Here is an 18,113-nt window from a genome sequence, read left to right on the forward strand (position 1 = left end):
CTCCAGCGTTGTTTTTGGGCTCATTGGCTTTCTTGGGACCTTAAAGACCCCGGCTCCTGTCCCCTTGGTGGTCGATGGTGTCTGCAGCCTCTGTACCTTGACTTCCGGCTGCAAGGTTAGGTTAGGTTGTGACCGGACGAAAAGGTCGAGAGCTTGGGATTATGGAAAACACAGGTTTCCTACCTTTGTTGTTACGGTCGCCAGTCCGTTTGACCCTTCACGGACAAGGGTATTGGCCAGGATGTCGTCTTCACCTTCCCGACCTCTCACTTTGGATCCCCAGATTGAGAACCCCTTCGCTCACTCGCTGCGTAGTTGCCTTTGTCCTCGTACAAAGGAATCACAATGGCCGCTGTCAACGGTCACCGCCGAATGACGCAACAATTGCGTCACCTCTCTTTTCTGTTAGTTAACAATAAATGTTGTCTTCTAGGATTTCTCGAAGACTGCTCGGGATCCCAGGATGGCACGAGAGTTCACTCGCGCACCAGGAAATGGATCGGAATATTCAGAACACTTAATATTTTTTAAATATATAAAATATATTTAATTTTAATAAAATATATATAAAGCTTCAAACACAAAACTAAATGATTCAATCGCTTGTCGCGAATCGCGTGGCTCTATATAAAACAAAACTTTTATGACGCGATTACTTCTGCGGACCTTTTGTACATGTTTCGTTCGTCATGTCTTTCCGACAAAAAGCCCCTCTGCTCAATGCTCTCTCCATTATATAGGGGCTATCCCCTCCAGAGTCGCATGCATGGCGGCTTACGCATGCGCCGTTCAATCTGCGCCTGCGTACCTTTCTTATACTAGGATTTACCCTCGCTGGGCAACTGTCTTTAAGAGACGCTCGGGTAACATAAATTACGCTTGAGTAAACTTTTAAAACAAATAATAACATTCATCTTTCGCGTACAAACAATGTTTCTCACGATATATCGCATACTTAGTTTAATTAACTTAATCTATGGATAAATTGCATTTGTGACCGACCTTTACCATACGGTAAGTCCTGCGGGTGGTAAGCACCGTGTTTACAACTATGTATGGCTTGTTTGCTCCCGCGGTCGGTATTATCCGCGGTCGGTGTTATCCGCGGTCGGTATCCTCGTCGGTAAGCTCCAAACGGGTTACCTCTCGGTCGGTAACTTACCTTATACCGACGGTGGGTCTTGGGTAAGTACCGACTGTTTTGTGCCTTGTTGACCTTTTACCTCGGCCGTAGGCTCCTCGGCTATTTCGGGGTTAACCCGGACAGATCGTTCCGTTGATCTCGGATCCCTCGGTGAGTCCTTGACCTGTTCTTGGTCCGGTTGCTGACTCAGCGGTCGGTTCGGCGATCGGCTCGGCGACCTCCTCGGGGTCCTGTTCCTTCCGATGTTTCCCCTGGTTGGCTCCATTTTGTGCAGCCTTACTTCCGGCTGCAAGGTTAGGTTGTGACCAGACCTCTCCCGTTGGTAGCCATCTTGTCGTGGTGGGAGGGCTCACCCATCTCGCAGAGAGATGGGTGCTAAGAGCTACCAGTACTAAGTATGTACTTAGTACACTTTCTGCGGCTTCTGCCGCTTCATTCTCGCGTTCTGGGGTTTGCTTGGGGGGATGCACCGTCTAGGGTTTTACTTTGGGGGGTGCGTTTTTTCCCGGGGGGTCCTGGGGTGGGGCTTGTTGCGGCGGGGGCCGCGGGGTGGGATTGAGGAGCGACGTATCGCTCCTTGGGATGGACGGCCAGTGGGGTGATACTCCCGGAGATATCCGGGAGTCCGGAAGCCTCTGGACCTGCTGGCTGGGTCACTTCTGGGACACTTCGACGTATTCGGAGCCCGGGCCAGAAGCGACGGAGTTACACGGCCGCCATGCGGGGACCAAGAGGGCCTTTGGCTCTGGAGGTCCAGCGCCGCGGCCGCCTGCTGGGGCCGCTTGGACATATTCCGTGGCAGGGCCCGGCGGTGAGAGAAGTACCACCAGTTGGAAGCGACCGTTTCCTCTTCCAAAGCGACCAACTGGTGGAGGCATGCCCCCGATTCGGACGTGATTCCCGATAGGGGGCGGCTGGTCGCCACGGCGGGCAAGACAGGGCCGGGGAGCGGCGACCCTGTCCCATCCGTCCGTGGGGCCCCCGGGTGGCGCCGCCCGCTACGGTATCCATATTGTCGGAGGTGCGGAACCCCTGAAAGCTCTCTGGGGGCGTTAGAACCCTCAGGAGTGTGTAAGGGGCTGGGGCCCTGGCAGGAGGGTTTATTAGCCCTTCAGCTATGGGCGTATGCTGACCCCCCGTCAATGCCTCGGGGCCCGGTCGGTGGGGTGCTTCCGGTCATGTTTCGGGGCACCCTCCGGTCGGTGGGAGATACGCCGGTCAGTGGAACCGTAGCGGGAAAGCGGGATCAAACAGAATGATAGGTAAACTCAAATCAAATAAAGATGAGCGGGAGGAGAGTGACGTTGGAGACATCTCGTAGCGTCACTTTGAGTCATGCGTGCAAGGGGGGTGACGACATCGCCGCCACCCAGACACGTATGCTTCGGAGTAGAATAGCGGTGATAAAGATCGAAAAGCTCGACCATAAGGTCGTGGTTCGTAGGCCTGAATTTAAGTCCCGAGCGACCCAACCGCTGCAGGAAGAAACAGTCGCTGGACCATCAACAGCGACAGAGGAAGTGTCGACAAAACCGGGCGTCAATTCGAAAACGGACGAAGAGTTCGTGGACGCCGACGGATCCGACTCCATGGATTCGGAGGCAGAAGAGATCCTCTGCCCATGGAAGAAGAGGAAGAGAGGGCGTGGAAGACCAGAGACCACCTTCCAGTATAGGGTGGTCAAAAAAGAGAGGACAAATCACGCGAAACGCCAGGAGGAAGAGGATGAGAGAACCATCCTGGACCCCGAGGCTACCCTCGGACGGTCAAAAGCGTTTCAGAGGATGAAGGACCTAGTACTCGAGTTTGCCGATGACCTACGCGGCTCACCCTATTTAGACGTAGCCGAGGGGGGTCTGAAGCACACTCATGCCTTGATGAAGACGATCGTCATCTCTAAAAACTTGAAGGGGACCGTCAAGGCAGAGATGAAGAAGGCCGCATGCTTCCTGGAAGCCGCGATCACTATATTCAGTGAGCGGATCGCGACCCAGGACATTGGCGAAAAAGAGGGCTCCACCGAACAGCTTAGGAAGCAGGTGCGCTCCTTAAAGGTGGAGAACACCAAACTCGCGAACGACGCGAAAAGAGCCCGCCAAAAAATAAGAAATCTGGAGACCGAACAACAACCTCGGTCCCAGATTCCTGAATTGGCGGAGAAGATCTCGGCTCGTGAGGAGACCCTGGCTCTCACGGAAGGCAGTCAACCTACCACGGATGTAGTGGTGTGCATGGAGGTAGACCGGACATGGACACCGGGGCAAATCCTCCCCCGCCGCCAATGAGGCCCCCGATAAAGGGTACCTCCAAGGCAATGGGGGAATATCCCCCCGGCATCGTCGAAGAAGGCGAGAAGATGACGGTCTCACCGCCAAAATATAACATCTTCTCGGGGAGAGGGAAGATTTCATGTGTGGCCTGAGGAAAGGAGGCGTAAGGCCTCCCCCGCTCGCAGAGGAAAACTTCACTCCCGCAAACCCGCCTGCACGGAAGCAGGCGCGAAAGCCCAGTCTTGCCGAGCCACCTGTGGCGGCAAAGCAGACTGTTGCAATCGCGCAGACTCCGACGGAGGGTGGAAGCGGGAAGAAGAAGAAGAAGAAGGGAAAGAAGAAGGCCGATGCTGTTATACAGCAAAAGCCTCTTCCTCAAAGACCCAGGGAGGACTTTATGTTAAAGAAGAGTCTTCCAGCCTCTGTGCCTAGCACAAGTGAGGCTCGACCCTCTCCCCGAAATGCGGTGACCCAGGAATCCTGGGCCGAAGTAGTCGGGCGACGGGGGAAGAACGCTCGAAGCAAGGGTCCCCAACAACCGACCCAGGCTAAGAGCGCAGGGGACAAGACCGCGTCCGCCTCCACCTCTCAAAGAGAGGGTCAAAGGAGTTGAGGCGACTGGCAAGTCAATTGTGGAGGACTTGCGTAGGAAAAAGGCTATGAAGTCCGCAGCGGTCACCCTTACATGCCCCCCCGGCAAATACGGAGAGGTCATTGGGATCGCCAGGGATAAAATAAACCTGGCGGACCTTGGAATCCCATGAGTCCGGGCAAAGGCGTGACCGGCTCTATGGTATATGAGGTGACCGGTGAGGACAGGGGCAAGAAGGCAAATCTCTTTGCCACTAAGTTAAGAGAGGCCCTCAGCAATATTGAGGGTGTGAAGGTGGCGAGACCCGTAAAGACCGCGGAACTCAGGATCCGCGGTCTAGACGAGTCAACGACAGCAGAAGAGGTGAGGACGAGTCTGGCAAAGGTGGGCGCCTGTAGTACAGATGATGTGCGTGTGGGCGCCATCAGGTTCGCGTCCAAAACGATGGGCACGGTGTGGGCAAGATGCCCACTCGTACCGGCCCAGAAAATCCTTGACGCTGGCAGGATCCGCTTTGGCTGGATCTACGCCAGCGTCGAGTTGCTCAAGGAGCGACCGTTGCAGTGCTTCCGGTGCATGGGCAAAGGCCATGTACAGGAGCACTGCACTAATGAAGCAGACAGGCGCAATGCCTGCTACAACTGTGGTGTGGAAGGGCACCTTGCTAGAGAATGCAAGAGCCCTTCCAAGTGCGCACTTTGTGCAGAAGGAGGAAGACCAGCAAATCATCGTATGGGGAGTGCGAAATGCACTCCCCCCAAGAAGAAGGTACAATGGGGTAAGGGCAGAGGCGGGAAGGAGGCGGCTACAACCTCTGTGACCGTCGTTGTCCCAACGAGGGAGGTTACTAAAGGCGGCGCCAAGAGCTGTCCCTCGAAAACGAAGGCTGCCCCGGCGGCGATGAAGAACAGGCCCAAAAGAGCAGTCTCTCAACCTGCCGCGGGGAAGCCGGCGAAAAAGAAGGAGGACTCCAGCGCGAGCCAAGCGACACAGCCTGTAGAGGCTGTAGAGAGGATGGATGTAGTCCTGGAGGAGACTGAAGACAAACAAGTTATGTCAGTCGGTCTCCTCCATGCTAACTTAAACCACGCCCGTCGCGCCCAAGATCTCTTCGTGCAAACAATGATGGCGCACGGGTATGGTTTGGGGATTGCCGCCGAGCCGTACATGGTCACCCATGCTGGGCGACCAATAATACGTGCTCGGTGGCGATTACCTGGAGAAGGGAGGCGAAGTCTCCTCCCTGCAGAAAACTTAAAGCAGGGAGAGGCTTCGTCTCAGTGGAATGGGGGCCCGTCTCTGTGGTGTGATGTTATCTCCCCCCCAGTATGGACCTTGCCCAATACGAGTTGGCACTGGACGAGATTACGGACTTTGTCCGCACCCAACATCCTCGTCCGGTGATTGTGGCCGGGGACTTCAACGCGAAGTCTCGCAGTTGGGGTTCCTGGCGTACAAACTCGAGGGGCAGGGTCCTGGAGACATGGGCAGCGGCTACTGATTTGTGCCTGGTTAATACAGGCACAAAGAGCACCCTTATCCGGCCGCAGGGGGAGTCCATCGTGGATCTCACATGGGCTAACCCCCTAGCGGCTGGTAGGATCAGCGGGTGGCGGGTGGCAGATGACGAGACCCTCTCAGATCATTTATATCTGGAGATGAGGGTCGACGTCGCCCGCCGAAGGGTGCAAGGCCGCGCCCAGGGGGGGAACAACCACCCCAGGAGATGGGCCATAAAAAAGATGGACGTGGACAGGTTCAAGGCTGCAGTTGCCTCGGTGACCTGGCCAGGAACAGTAATGCCTGAAAGGGACTTTGAGGGCCGGGTCGAGATACTCGGGGACATCGTCGTCAAAGCGTGTGACGCTTCGATGCTCCGAGTTAAGCAATCGTCGTGCCGAGCGGCGTACTGGTGGACGGACGAAATCGCCGAGCAACGGCAAGTGTTCGTCCGTGCCAGACGCCGCTTCACAAGAGCGAGACGGCGCGACGATGCCGAGGTGACAGCTGCGGCGTATGCGGATTACCGCTACGAACGCAATGCACTCAGCGCAGCCATTCGGAAGGCCAAAGCCAGAGCGTGGAACGAGCAGCTGCTCGCCCTACACGCGGACCCATGGGGGCGCCCGTACAGAGCTGTCATGAACAAGCTAAGGTACTGGGCGCCCTCGGTGACGGAAACCCTCGAGCTTCAAGAGTTAGCAGAAACTCTTAACAAGCTCTTCCCAATAATCGCGGTGCCCCCCTACCAGCCGGGGGGTCGAGTGGGAAGAGGGGTTTGAGGTCTCGGAGGCTGAGATGACCAGAATTGCCAAGAGGCTGAGTTCACGGGGCAATAAAGCCTCGGGGCCCGATGGCATTCCTGGTCATGTATGGGTCCTTGGACTGTCTGTCCACGTCCATCAGGCAACTATTTACAGATTGCCTAAGGGTGTTTTCCCCTCAGTTTGGGAGTGGGCCAATCTGACCCTAATGCCCCAAAGGGGAGCAAGGTTGCGGGGAGTCTGCCTGCATACAGACCAATATGTCTGTTGGACGAGGTGGGCAAATTGTTGGAGCGAATCATCGCCGACCGCCTCGTCCAACACTTATTCCGGGAAGGCCCCGATCTCCACGGGGAGCAGTATGGGTTCCGCGAGGGGAAATCTACAATAGACGCCATCAGGCGTGTTAGATCCCTCGCGGAATTCATCATGGAAGAGGGCGGGGTGGCTTTGGCGGTGTCATTAGACATCGTCAATGCATTAAACACCCTGCCCTGGGAAGAGATAGGGAGCGCGATGGAATATCATCGCGTTCCCAGGTACCTCGTGGAGATCGTAAAAAGTTACTTCAAGGCGAGAAGTATAGAGTACCGGGATAAGGATGGCAACGCATGCAGGAGGGACATAACATGCGGGGTCCCGCAGGGGTCCGTCTTGGGCCCGCTGCTATGGGACCTCGCGTTTGATAAGATCCTCCGCACCGCTCTCCCTCCTGGCTGCAGTGTCGTCTGCTATGCAGACGACACATTAGTCCTGGTCGGAGGTAATAACCGGAGGAAAACGAGGGTAAGGGCCAAACTCGCAGTGACCTGTGTAGTTCGTCGTATAAGTGGTATGGGCCTAAGGCACAGTATATACAGTAGCGCAACTCTCTGTCGGCGCCTTTGAAGTTAGTGTTGGCCAAAATGGAGTGCGCATGTGCGAAATAAGCGAGTTGCCCAGTAATGCCATCTAAACTTCTCTCTAGCTCACTCTTGTTTGTTCTCTCTCCAACTCATTCTCTTTCTAACTCAGTCATTATTAACATATCAGAATAATATAATTTAACAAAAATAATACAAAATAGAAATAAATAAAAATTATTATAATAATATGTACGTTAAAAAATAAATAAAAATTTCTAAAGCGTATCATTAATAAATAATATAAGACGTGTGTAATGTTAAAATAGACAAAGGCAAAAAAAAAATATAATATATAAAAATTATGAACTATATACATTGTTATAAAAAAAATCATAGTATTATTAATTATATGTATCAAAATAATAAAATTATATATTATACAAAAATTTAATTGCACGCTATAAATAAGTGACAAAGAGAAATAATAAAATGCAATATTTTTATAAAATAAAAAAATTATATTTGTTAAATATATATTTTTGTATAATAATGTTAATATGAAGTATATAAATAAAATTTATGAAACAAAAATATAATCACATATAAAATATTTATTACAAATCACATATAAAATATTTATTACAAATTTTATTAATAAATAAAATTAAAAGTATTTTAGTTTTCCTAAAAATAACATGTTGATTTAATGTAGATATTTTAAAAATTACATTACATATTATATATTTATGATAAACAAAGAAATGTTTAAAAAATATTTTTATAAATATGCATATATATATATATACCTAATATCTCTATTTTTTTCTTCCAAATTCTTTACCTGTCTGTACCTCAGCTACTCGATCCACCTCGATACAAACAAGAAAGAACCTCAGAAGAGCAAAAGAGACTTTATATAATAATTAATAATATTATAATACATATAATATAGTAAAAATACATATAGTAATAATCTATAAATAATGTTTTTATAAAAAATGAGACTGAGAGAGACCGAAACAAGTAAGAGTGAGTGAGAGAGAAGTTCAGATGGCACTACTGGGCAACTCGCTTACTTCGCGCATGCGCACTCCATTTTGGCCAACACAAAATCGAGAGAGTTGCGCTACTGTATATACTGTGCCTAAGGGTTGCGCCTCGGAAAACTGAGGCGCTGTTCCTACATGATGGCTCCCATGGGAAGCCACCTAGGGCCCGTATCACTGTGAATGGCACTCCCGTCCGGGTGGGTACCGAGATTAAATATCTGGGTCTCACACTGGATGGGACGTGGAGCTTTGTGAGCCACTTCGAACGTCTGGCTCCCAGGATGGACAGAGTTGCGGGTGCGTTAAGCCGCATGCTCCCTAACCTTGGGGGACCGGACGGGCGAGTGCGCCGCATGTACGCAGGCATAGTAAACTCGGTTGCCCTGTACGGGGCACCGGTTTGGGCTGGGGGCGCGATGACCACCCCTAAGATCAAAGACGCGCTGCGCCGTATATCGCGATTAGGGTGATGCGCGGCTATCGCACTGTGTCACATGCGGCGGCTGCGACCCTTGCTGGGCTTCCGCCAATGGAGCTCGTTGCGCAAACGTACAACGAAACGTACGATCAGACGCGCGAGCTCCGGAGGCGGAACATTAAGATCACCGCAAGGATCAGGAGCGCCATGAAGCTTCATGCCTGGCAACGCATAATCGGTGAGTGGGATAGATATCTCACCAATGTCCCGGTGGCTAACTCCGGGACTCGCCTTGTCGCGGCCGTGCGACCACTTTTGGAAGAGTGTATGGAAAGGACGCACGGTGAGGTGTCATTCCACCTTGCACAGGTGCTCACCGGGCATGGCTGCTTCGGTGAGTACCTGTGCAAGATCGGGAAGGAATATACGACGAGCTGCTATCACTGCGAGGGAGGCAGAGACACGGCGCAGCACACGTTGGCCCACTGCGATGCGTAGGCCGACGAGCGCCGTGTCTTGAAAGATACAGTCGACGAGGACTTATCGCTGCCAGCGCTGATAGAGAGGATGCTGGCAAGCGAGGAGAACTGGAGGGCCGTCTCCTCCTTCTGCTCCATAGTTATGAAGCCGAAGAAGGACGCGGAGCGAGAGCGGGAGAGAATCCCTTTAAGTGAGGAGGATAGCGGAGACAGCGGACAGCTGGTAAGGCGCAGAAGAAGGAGACGCCCCCGCCGCCAAAACCTGCTGCACCCTCCCCAACCGGGAGGAGGAGGCCAAGGGGGAAACAACAGCGGTGGCAATTAAATGCCAATGCGTACTTCCCCTAAAGCCTCAGGGATCGAAAGAGTTATTGGTTACATTCGTCCATTTATTCACACACTTACACACACATTCAGCATACACACACACCCAATAACCCTTAAACATTGGGACTTTATCCACCAGAAGTTCAACTTCCCTGAGCGGCTGGAGCGGCCACACACACAAGAGGCCGCTCCATTACATAGCTGCTCGGGGAGGTTGGGACCGAGATTTGAACGGGATCCAACTCAAATCTCGGTCCCGCCCCTTGGGGAGTATAAACTCCCCGAGTGGGCGCGGCGTGGGGGTGCGACCCCCTGCGCCGCAACGTCAGGGATAACATGCCCTCTGCCAGTCAAAACGGCAGAGGGTAGGGAGCGGCAATCAAAACGGCCGCTCCCGAGAGCAGGCAGGCGGGAGCCCACCGGAAGTAGTGCAATTGCCAGATCTCCGGCGGGCTCCAACTAATGTCCGAGAAGGTCGCCGTGTGGGTTTTAGTGGGTATACTCGATGAAGCCTCGCGCCACGCCGGCGCGGGGTGGAGAGGAGTCCCACATAACCCTCGCTCCCTCCCGAGGAGTGAGGGTATGCGTAACGCATTTCCCACTCGATAAAAAAAAAAGGTTCGTCACATACTAGAAGAGTGGACGGAGAGGACGCACGGCGAGGTGTCATTCCATCTTGCACAGGTACTAACGGGACATGGCTGCTTCGCAGCATACCTGTGCAAGATTGGAAAGGAGCGAACAACGCACTGCTACCACTGCGAGGAAGGCATGGACACCGCGGATCATACACTGGCCCCTCTGCACAGCGTGGGACGGTGAGCGCGGTGTCCTTATGGAGGTAGTGGGCGAGGACCTTTTTTTTTGTTATAACATGGGGGAAACCTGTTTCAGGACCCGCGTCCCTCGGGGAAGGGAGCGCGGGTTATGTGCAATTCCTCTCGCCCTTACCGAGATGATCAAGATCATCTCGGTAGGGGCCACGAGAGGTTACCGCACTAAAACCCCCATGGTGGCCTGGCCCAGGCGGTGGTTGGGGATCCTCCGGGAACGAGCAGTTGCATACCTTCCGGAGGGCCCCCCGCCTTTCCTGCCTGTGGGACCGCGGTGGCTTTGCGGTCCCTTGTTCCTCCCCTGTGTGTGGCTTGGGGGAGGAGGCCAACCTTAGTTTCGCGGCGCAGATGGCCACACCCCTACCCCGCGCCCTCTCGGGAGGAAATTAGCATGTCCTCCCAGGGGCGGGACGAGGGTTCGAGTCTCCCGCTCGAGCCCCCGTCCCTTTCCCTCCCCCTTCTATGTAAGGGGGAAGGCTAGCGTTCTTCTATGGGGCCCGACCCTTCCCCGGTCCCCGCCCGGGCGAGTGCCTCTTCCTCGCCCAGGCAACCAGGTAGGGTCGTCCCTCTCCTCTCTGGATTCGGGGTTGAGGGCGCATCTTCCCCGCCTCCCCCGTCACTCCCTCTCCCTCTCGGCCGTCTCCTTCTGCAACATTACTTTGTTGCAGAAGGAGGCGACCGCCTTCCAGTTTTTTTCGCACCCGACCATCTGTTTAACGACGGCCGGGAGCGATAGGTCTGTCCCTATCAGGGTGGTAAGGACACGGCGCTCTTCTGCCCACGCTGGGCAGAACTCCAGCGTGTGCTGCGCCGTGTCCCTATCCTCGTCACAATGGTGGCACTGTGTGGCGCGCTCCTTCCCGATTTTACACAGATATTCGCCGAAGCAGCCGTGCCCGGCGAACATCTGTGTGAGGTGGTACGACATCCTGCCGTGAGACCTATCCACCCACTCTTCTAACACCGGTCTCACGGCCCCGACGACTCTCCTTCCCGAATTCGTTGGGGGGATATTTTCTAAATATTCCCCCCATTCCTCGATCATTCGTCGTCGGGCTTGGTTTCTGACGACGCCCCGGACCCTTTCCGTGATATTGTAATCCATCCCACGGAGCTCCCTGATTCTCTCATACACCCTTTTGTGGGTGTATGCTACGAGCTCCATGGGAGGCAGTCCTGCCAGGGCCGAGGCAGCTGCATGCGCCACGGTTCTGTATCCGCGGACTATGCGTATGGCCACCCTCCTTTGTACTCTGCGGAGTACATCCTTGATGTGCTTCGTGGCTATCGCCTCGTCCGCCCAAACTGGTGCCCCATATAGGGCCACCGAGTTGACCGTGTTCGCATACAGCCTCCTTACCCGATCGTCTGGCCCGCCAAGATTAGGTAGCAGACGGCTAAGTGCCGCCGCCACCCTATCGATCCTTCCGGCCAGACGTTCGAAATGGTCGCCAAAACGCCAAGTGCCGTCCAACCAGAGCCCCAAATACTTAATATTCTGCCCCAGCTGGACGGGGATGCCGTCCACCGTAACTTGGGCCTTTGGCGGCTTCCCCCGGGAGCCATCATGGAAGAAGATGGCCTCGGTTTTATGGGGAGCCACCTTAAGGCCCAATCTTTTTATCGAGCGCACCACACATGCCACCGCGACGTCCGCCGTCCTCTTTGCCTCCCCCCAGTCGCCCCCGGCCAGGACTATCGTGTCGTCCGCGTAACAGACGACACTACAGCCGGGGGGAGGGCAGAACGGAGTACATTGTCGTATGCGATGTCCCACAGCAATGGGCCCAAAACTGACCCCTGTGGGACACCGCAATACATGGCCCTTCCGCGTAGAGCACCGGATCTATCCCGGTACTCCAGGCTCCTGGCCCTGAAGTAGGCCTTGACCACCTCCACGAGGTACTGAGGGATGCCGTGTTGGATGAGGGCGTCCCTCACCTTTCCCCAGGGTATTGAATGCGTTGGTGATGTCTAAGGCGACAGCCACCACTACCCTGCCCTCACCAGTCTCGGATTCCACGAGAGAACGGACGCGTAGGATTGCGTCCGTTGTTGATCTACTCTCGCGGAATCCGTACTGTTCCTCGTGGAGGTTCGGCCCCATTTCTTTGAGCTGCCGGACGAGGCGGTCGGCTATGATACGTTCGAATAGCTTCCCGACCTCGTCCAGCATATTGGCCTGTACGCGGAAGGCGCTCCGTCCGTTCTGCCCCCTTTGGGAATCAGCACTAGGTTTGCTTTTTCCCAGACTGGGGGGAATTCGCCAGCCCAAAGGCAGTCCGTAAACAGCCGTCTAATTGGCTCCGACAGGTGTGCCAAGGCAATCACCCAGACCCTTCCAGGAATGCCGTCTGGTCCCGGGGCTTTGTTGCCCCGGACTCTGAGCCTTTTGACAGTCCTGGCCATCTCTGCGCCGGACACCTCGTACCCCTCCTCCCACTCGAAGGGCTCCCTGACGTATAGTTCGGGGACCCTATCTTTCTGTGGGAAGAGGGTTGACAAGACATTGTCGAGTACGTCGGTGTCCAGCGCTTCAGTCGCGGGGGGCGTCCAATATTTTAGTTTTTTCATAACTATTTTATAAGGACGCCCCCAAGGGTCCGAATTGAGGTTCTGGAGCTGTTCGTCCCAGGCCCTCGCCTTGGCCGCTCGAATGGCGGCGCTCAGACCGTTACGTGATGACCTGTAACGCTCGAGCGCCTCAGCCATGTCCTCGTCGTTATCGTCGAGGCCGCTCCTTCTTAATCATTTGAAGCGGCGTCTGGCTTGTACGGAGGTGCGCCTAAGGTCGGCGATTTCCTCCGTCCACCAGTACGCCGCTCCCTGCGGCCTCGGCTTGGCTCGGGGCATCGCAATGTCACAAGCATTGCCCATGGCTCCCCGAGCCATGCCACCTGGTCCTTTATCCCCTGTGGTGTATCTGCGCCGGACCAGGTGGCCGAGAGCATGGCTGCCACTAACCTATCGGAGTCCAACTTCTTAAGGGCCCATCTTTTGGGTAGGTCTCCCCGTTGGGCGCGGTTTAGCACTCCCTGGCGAGTGGCGTCGACTCTCATCCGTATATATAAGTGATCGGAGAGGGTCTCCTCGTCCGTCACCCGCCAGTCCCTTATCCTGTTCACCGCAGAGGGAGATGCCCATGTGAGATCTATTATGGACTCCCCCTGCGGCCTGACAAGGATACTCTTCGACCCCTGATTAACAATACAGAGGCCGAGAACCGCTGCCCAATCCTCTAGGATTCTGCCCCTATGATCGGTTTTCCGGGAACCCCAATGGCTTGATTTGGCATTGAAGTCCCCGGCAACGATGATGGGTTCGGGGAGTCTCCTCTGTACGACGATAGCAATTTCGTCGAGGATATCCCCGAACGTGGCAGAGTCCACGCTGGGGGGGATGTAACATCCAACTACCCAAAGCGGGCCCCATTCGACGGCTGTGTGCGCTCTCCCGCTCCCTAGCTTTTTGCAGGGAGGTGAGCCTTCCTCTCTTCTCCATGTGATCGCGACCGAACCAGTGTCGTTGGTCGCCCAACACGGATTATCCGGTGGGACCCGGTATGGCTCGGCCGCGATCCCAACTCCACACCTGCACTCCACGAGGGCGTGTATGAATAGGTCTTGGGCCCTCGCGCAGTGATTCAGATTTGTCTGGAGGAGGCCTATCAGCTTTTTAGCTGGAGCCATGATAGGCTGTGATCTAGGCCTCCTCCATGACCACCTCCACTAGCTCCTCCTCTTGCGTAGGGGAGGTGTTCGGGACCTTGGTCTCCTCCTTCTTATCCTTCGAGGCACCCCTCGCCCTAGATTTTCTCTGGGGTTTGGGGGCCTCCTCCTCGGCAGATCGGGAGGGAGCACTGGAGCTTGCTCCTTGTGCTCCTCCCTGTTTTTCTCCTGGCCGTTGGCTGCTCTTGCCAGCCTCGGTCTTCTTCCTTCTGCTTTTGGTCTGGCAGCTGTCGCTACCAGCCCTGTGGTTGGCCGGCTTTCCGGGTTCAACACAAAGGACGCAGCGGGTTTTCTCCCGGCACTCGTTGGCCTTGTGGCCGGGGGAGCCGCAGTTGTAGCAGCAGCCGCTTCTGTCCGTCGGGCTGCTGCAATTCTCTTTGACGTGGCCCTTCTCCAAGCATCTGTAGCATTGGAGGAGGCGCGTCTTCAGCGACTCCATCCTGGCCACTACCCAGCCTACCCTTATACTGCCCTTTGCGGCCACCTTCTCCGCGGCCGCAATTGGGCATTTTACCCAAAGTGTGCCCATGGCACCCTTGCTAAACCGGATTTGTCCAGTTTTAATATCGGATGCCTGGCATCCACCGCTTTTTGCCACCTCCGCCGCCACCTCTTCCACAGTGGCAGACTCGTTCAGTCCGCGGACCCGCAAATCCCCTTTCTTGCAGGGGCAGGCCACGCGAACTCCTTCCTTTGCAGCCAACACCTCTCGCAGTTTGTCGGCGAAGAGGTTGGCCTTAATGTCTTTGTCCTTGCCGGGGATTTCGTACACTAATGCACCAGTGACCGCCCGGCGAGCCTTCACCGACTCAATTTTGAGTTCGGCAAGATCGATCTTTTGCCGAGCCAATATAATGGACTCGGCATATTGTTCTTCAGGGCAGAAAAGGGTGACCGCCGCAGTCCTTGGGACCCTTCTGTTCCTCCTTTTAACAGGCTGGGAGCCAGCCTTCTCCGGCACCCTCTCTTTAAAAGGGGGAGAGGCTTTCGGGGCTCTGCTGCCCTTATTGGAGGAGATTGAGGGCTGTGGTGGGATAGCCCTATTCTCCTTTCTCTCCTTTCTCCCCACAGCTCTCGCCCAAGTATCTTGGGCATTAGAAAGCTGCGGGAGAGGAGGGGGAGTATTATGGGAAAGATCCTTTTGAGCCTTAGCTGGAACCTGGGCGTTGACCTTAGCTTTGGCTATGGGCTCAGTCATCTTTTTAGGGGCCCCTTTCTTAGGGGCTTTATTTTGAGGGCCTTTCCCTCCTTCGGTAGGGCCTTTTCCCTTCCCTACTTCCTTCCTGCTGTCCTTGCCAGGGACCACGGCCTTTGGTGCCGCGGCGTACTGGCGGACAGCCGGAGCGGGATGTTGGGAGAGGATTTCCTCTCGTCGGAAAGAGGGACTGACCGAGGGCCTTTTAATTCCCCTCTTTAGTTCCTCCCTCCTGTCCAAGAGCGTCTGAATGCGCGATGTGATTTCATCGTAAGCTCTCATGTCTTCCTGAGTCTTAATCTCCGGGGGATACTCTTCCAGCCTCTTGAAAACCCCCTTTACAGGGGGTCTGTTGATTGGCGGTGATACGGCATCCACCGGTAGATCCACCTCCATAGCTTCCATTGGTGTGAATGGAGGGATGTCCTCTGCGCTGACCGGGAGTGGAGTTCTCCGGTCTAGCGCTGAGGCCTGCACCGTCGTCAGCTGTCTTTGGGGGAGTAGGTTTCCGTTTCTTAGCTTTAACTACTCCTCCCCCTTCTCGGAGTTGCTTAATCTCGTTTTTGAGAATAAGGGTTTCTGCTCTCAACGCCTTATTCTGATTTTTGAGCTCCTCTAACTCACTTTCCCCTTCGCTTATATTTCTTGGCCGTACCCGAGGACGCAGCAAGAGCGGCCACTGCTGCCTGCAGGTAGCAGGCAGCCTCGGACACTTCCTTCTTCATTGTGCCCTTGAGGCTCTTACTAAGGATGGCCCATTTCTTAAGAACCGTGGCGTTCTCCAGTCCCCTGGCCGTAACATCGAGCGCAGGGGTTTGTCGGATTTCATCCGCAAAGTCCGCCACCTTCTGCTCCAGCCTCTCCCATGCTGGCTGTTGCTCATGGGAGTCGAGGGATCTAACACATCCCTCTCTTCCATGAGCTCCGCCTCGACCAATAGAGTAGCCTTCCTCGCCTTTAGTCTCTCATAGTCGCCCGTTGTTACTGGACGACCTTGCTTTCTCTTTTTTGGCAAGGACTCCTCTGTTTCCGGGATGTAGACCTCAGTATTGTCCACTGTTGTAACGTCTACATCTTCCTCCGCCCGACTCGTGGAAGGGATCTGCTCTCCTCCTCCCATTTTCGAGCCTTTATAAAGCCACATCTCCCTTACAACGGTCACGGACACCGGACGGATATCCTTGACCGTTATCATGGAGGACAAAGGGCCTGGCTTCGGCCCCTTGTCATCCAGCGAATATAGTCCTGGGCGAACATTTCTTCTCGCTGTTCTATCCACACGGGAATTATTACTTCCTGTAGGATCCCTCCTGTTAAGATCTCTTGGTGCAGGTGAAGGTGCGACAAACTGATCATCAGACCTATTCGTCTTACTTCCTCCCTCCTCTTCCCTTTGTATGCGCTCCACCACTTCCTGTATGAAGACCTCCGCTTGTTCGCTAGGACCCTTTTCCCGTTCCTTGCTCTTGCTCCTACTACTATCTCGAGAAGTTCGAGATGCGGAGCTCCCCCTGCTCCTTGTTACCCAGCCTTCGCCGTCCTTACCCCTCCCTTCGCCGGAATTTTCCAGCGTTATTTCCTCCATGTTATTTTTTGTGCTTTGTGTGATGTTTTGAATCATTCTTGTTTGTTCCCACTACCCGGTGAGGCTCCGCTAGCCGGCGTATCTCCCACCCCCCAGAAGACGACCCGAAACTTGGCCGGAATCGTCCCCCGGGGGGGCCCCGGGTATCTCCGGGGGGCTAGCTTATGCCACGGGGCGGGGGGGAATACCGCACCCCCGCCACAGGACTCCAGGCCCCCTACTCACTTACGCTTTCAAGGATCTCCCGTCTCCGACTCCGAGAGTACCTCACCGGGCGGCGCCACCCGGGGGGCCCCATGGACGGATAGGACTGGGCCGCCGCTCCCCGACCCAGTCTTGCCCGCCATGGCGGCCAGCACGCCCCTCGCTGGGGGACCAAGGCCAGCGCAGGAGCTAACTCCTCTACCGGCCGGCCGATTCGGAAGGGGAAACGGTCCCGACCGGCCGGAAGTACTTCTCTCGTCGTCGGGCCCTTCCTCGGAATACGTCCGAGCGGCCCCGGCGACCGATCGGAATAAGAGGCCTCCGGAGTCCAAGGACTCCCTTGGCCTCAACTTCCGGTCGTAAAACTCCGCCCCCTTCGACCCGTATCCGGAGTACTTCCGGGCGGCTCGAAGTGAGCACGGGGCGGCGAGTCCGGAGATTTCCGGATGCCTGGATATCTCCAGGCATATCTCTTCATCCCCAGGTCCTCGAGGACATTGTGTCCACTTTGTTCCCAAGGGTTCCCCAAGAGCCGATACGTTCGGGGGGGCCCATCGGATGGCACGAGGACCTTGGGGTGACAGGGGATGAAATTGCCGGGATCATCAAGAGATTGAGGGCAAGAAGAAATAAAGCCCCCGGCCCGGATGGCGTTCCCGGCAGGGTCTGGATAATCGCTTTGGACATCCTATCCGGGTATATGAGGCAAATCTTTACGGGATGCCTACGGGAAAGTTATTTCCCCCCAGTCTGGGAGAGGGCTAATTTAGTCCTCATCCCAAAGGGGGGCAGGCCTGCGGGAACTCCCTCCGCATACAGGCCCATTTGTTTGCTGGACGAGGTGGGGAAGATGCTGGAAAGGATCATTACCAACCGCCTCGTTCAGCACCTTAGGGAAGTGGGGCCCGACCTCCACGGGGACCAGTATGGATTCCGCGAGGGACGCTCGACGACGGACGCCATCCTGAGTGTCAGGTCCTTCGTGGAGTCCGTGACTGAAGAGGGGGGGGGTGTTGGTGGCTGTGTCTTTGGACATAGTTAACGCTTTCAACACCCTCCCCTGGGGTAGGGTCATGGACGCGATGGAGTACCATCGCGTCCCTGACTACCTCGTGGGGGTCATAGGGTCCTACTTTCAGAATAGGGGCCTGGGGTACCGTAACAAAGACGGTACCCATTG

General features: G+C 55.0%; 3 protein-coding genes across 3 annotated transcripts; 2 read left to right on the forward strand and 1 right to left on the reverse strand.

Annotated features, from left to right (window-relative positions):
* Positions 1-4,174: 4,174 nt before the first annotated feature.
* Positions 4,175-6,288, forward strand: LOC145934274 (uncharacterized). Its single transcript, XM_083034635.1, has 2 exons — positions 4,175-5,142; positions 5,334-6,288. Exons 1-2 carry the CDS (start codon positions 4,175-4,177, stop codon positions 6,286-6,288), a joined length of 1,923 nt encoding a protein of 640 aa, XP_082890761.1.
* Positions 6,289-8,633: 2,345 nt separating this feature from the next.
* Positions 8,634-9,080, forward strand: LOC145934275 (uncharacterized). The gene has a single exon (XM_083034636.1). The coding sequence runs from the start codon at positions 8,634-8,636 to the stop codon at positions 9,078-9,080; it is 447 nt and encodes a 148-aa protein (XP_082890762.1).
* A 3,885-nt stretch (positions 9,081-12,965) lies between these two features.
* On the reverse strand, positions 12,966-13,910 carry LOC145934276 (uncharacterized). The gene has a single exon (XM_083034637.1). The coding sequence runs from the start codon at positions 13,908-13,910 to the stop codon at positions 12,966-12,968; it is 945 nt and encodes a 314-aa protein (XP_082890763.1).
* Between the last annotated feature and the right edge of the window lie 4,203 nt (positions 13,911-18,113).

The sequence above is a fragment of the Prenolepis imparis genome, unplaced genomic scaffold, assembly GCF_030444845.1.
Source record: "Prenolepis imparis isolate NDT839.2.m4 unplaced genomic scaffold, iyPreImpa1.0 SCAF_3, whole genome shotgun sequence".
Lineage (NCBI taxonomy): Eukaryota > Metazoa > Arthropoda > Insecta > Hymenoptera > Formicidae > Prenolepis > Prenolepis imparis.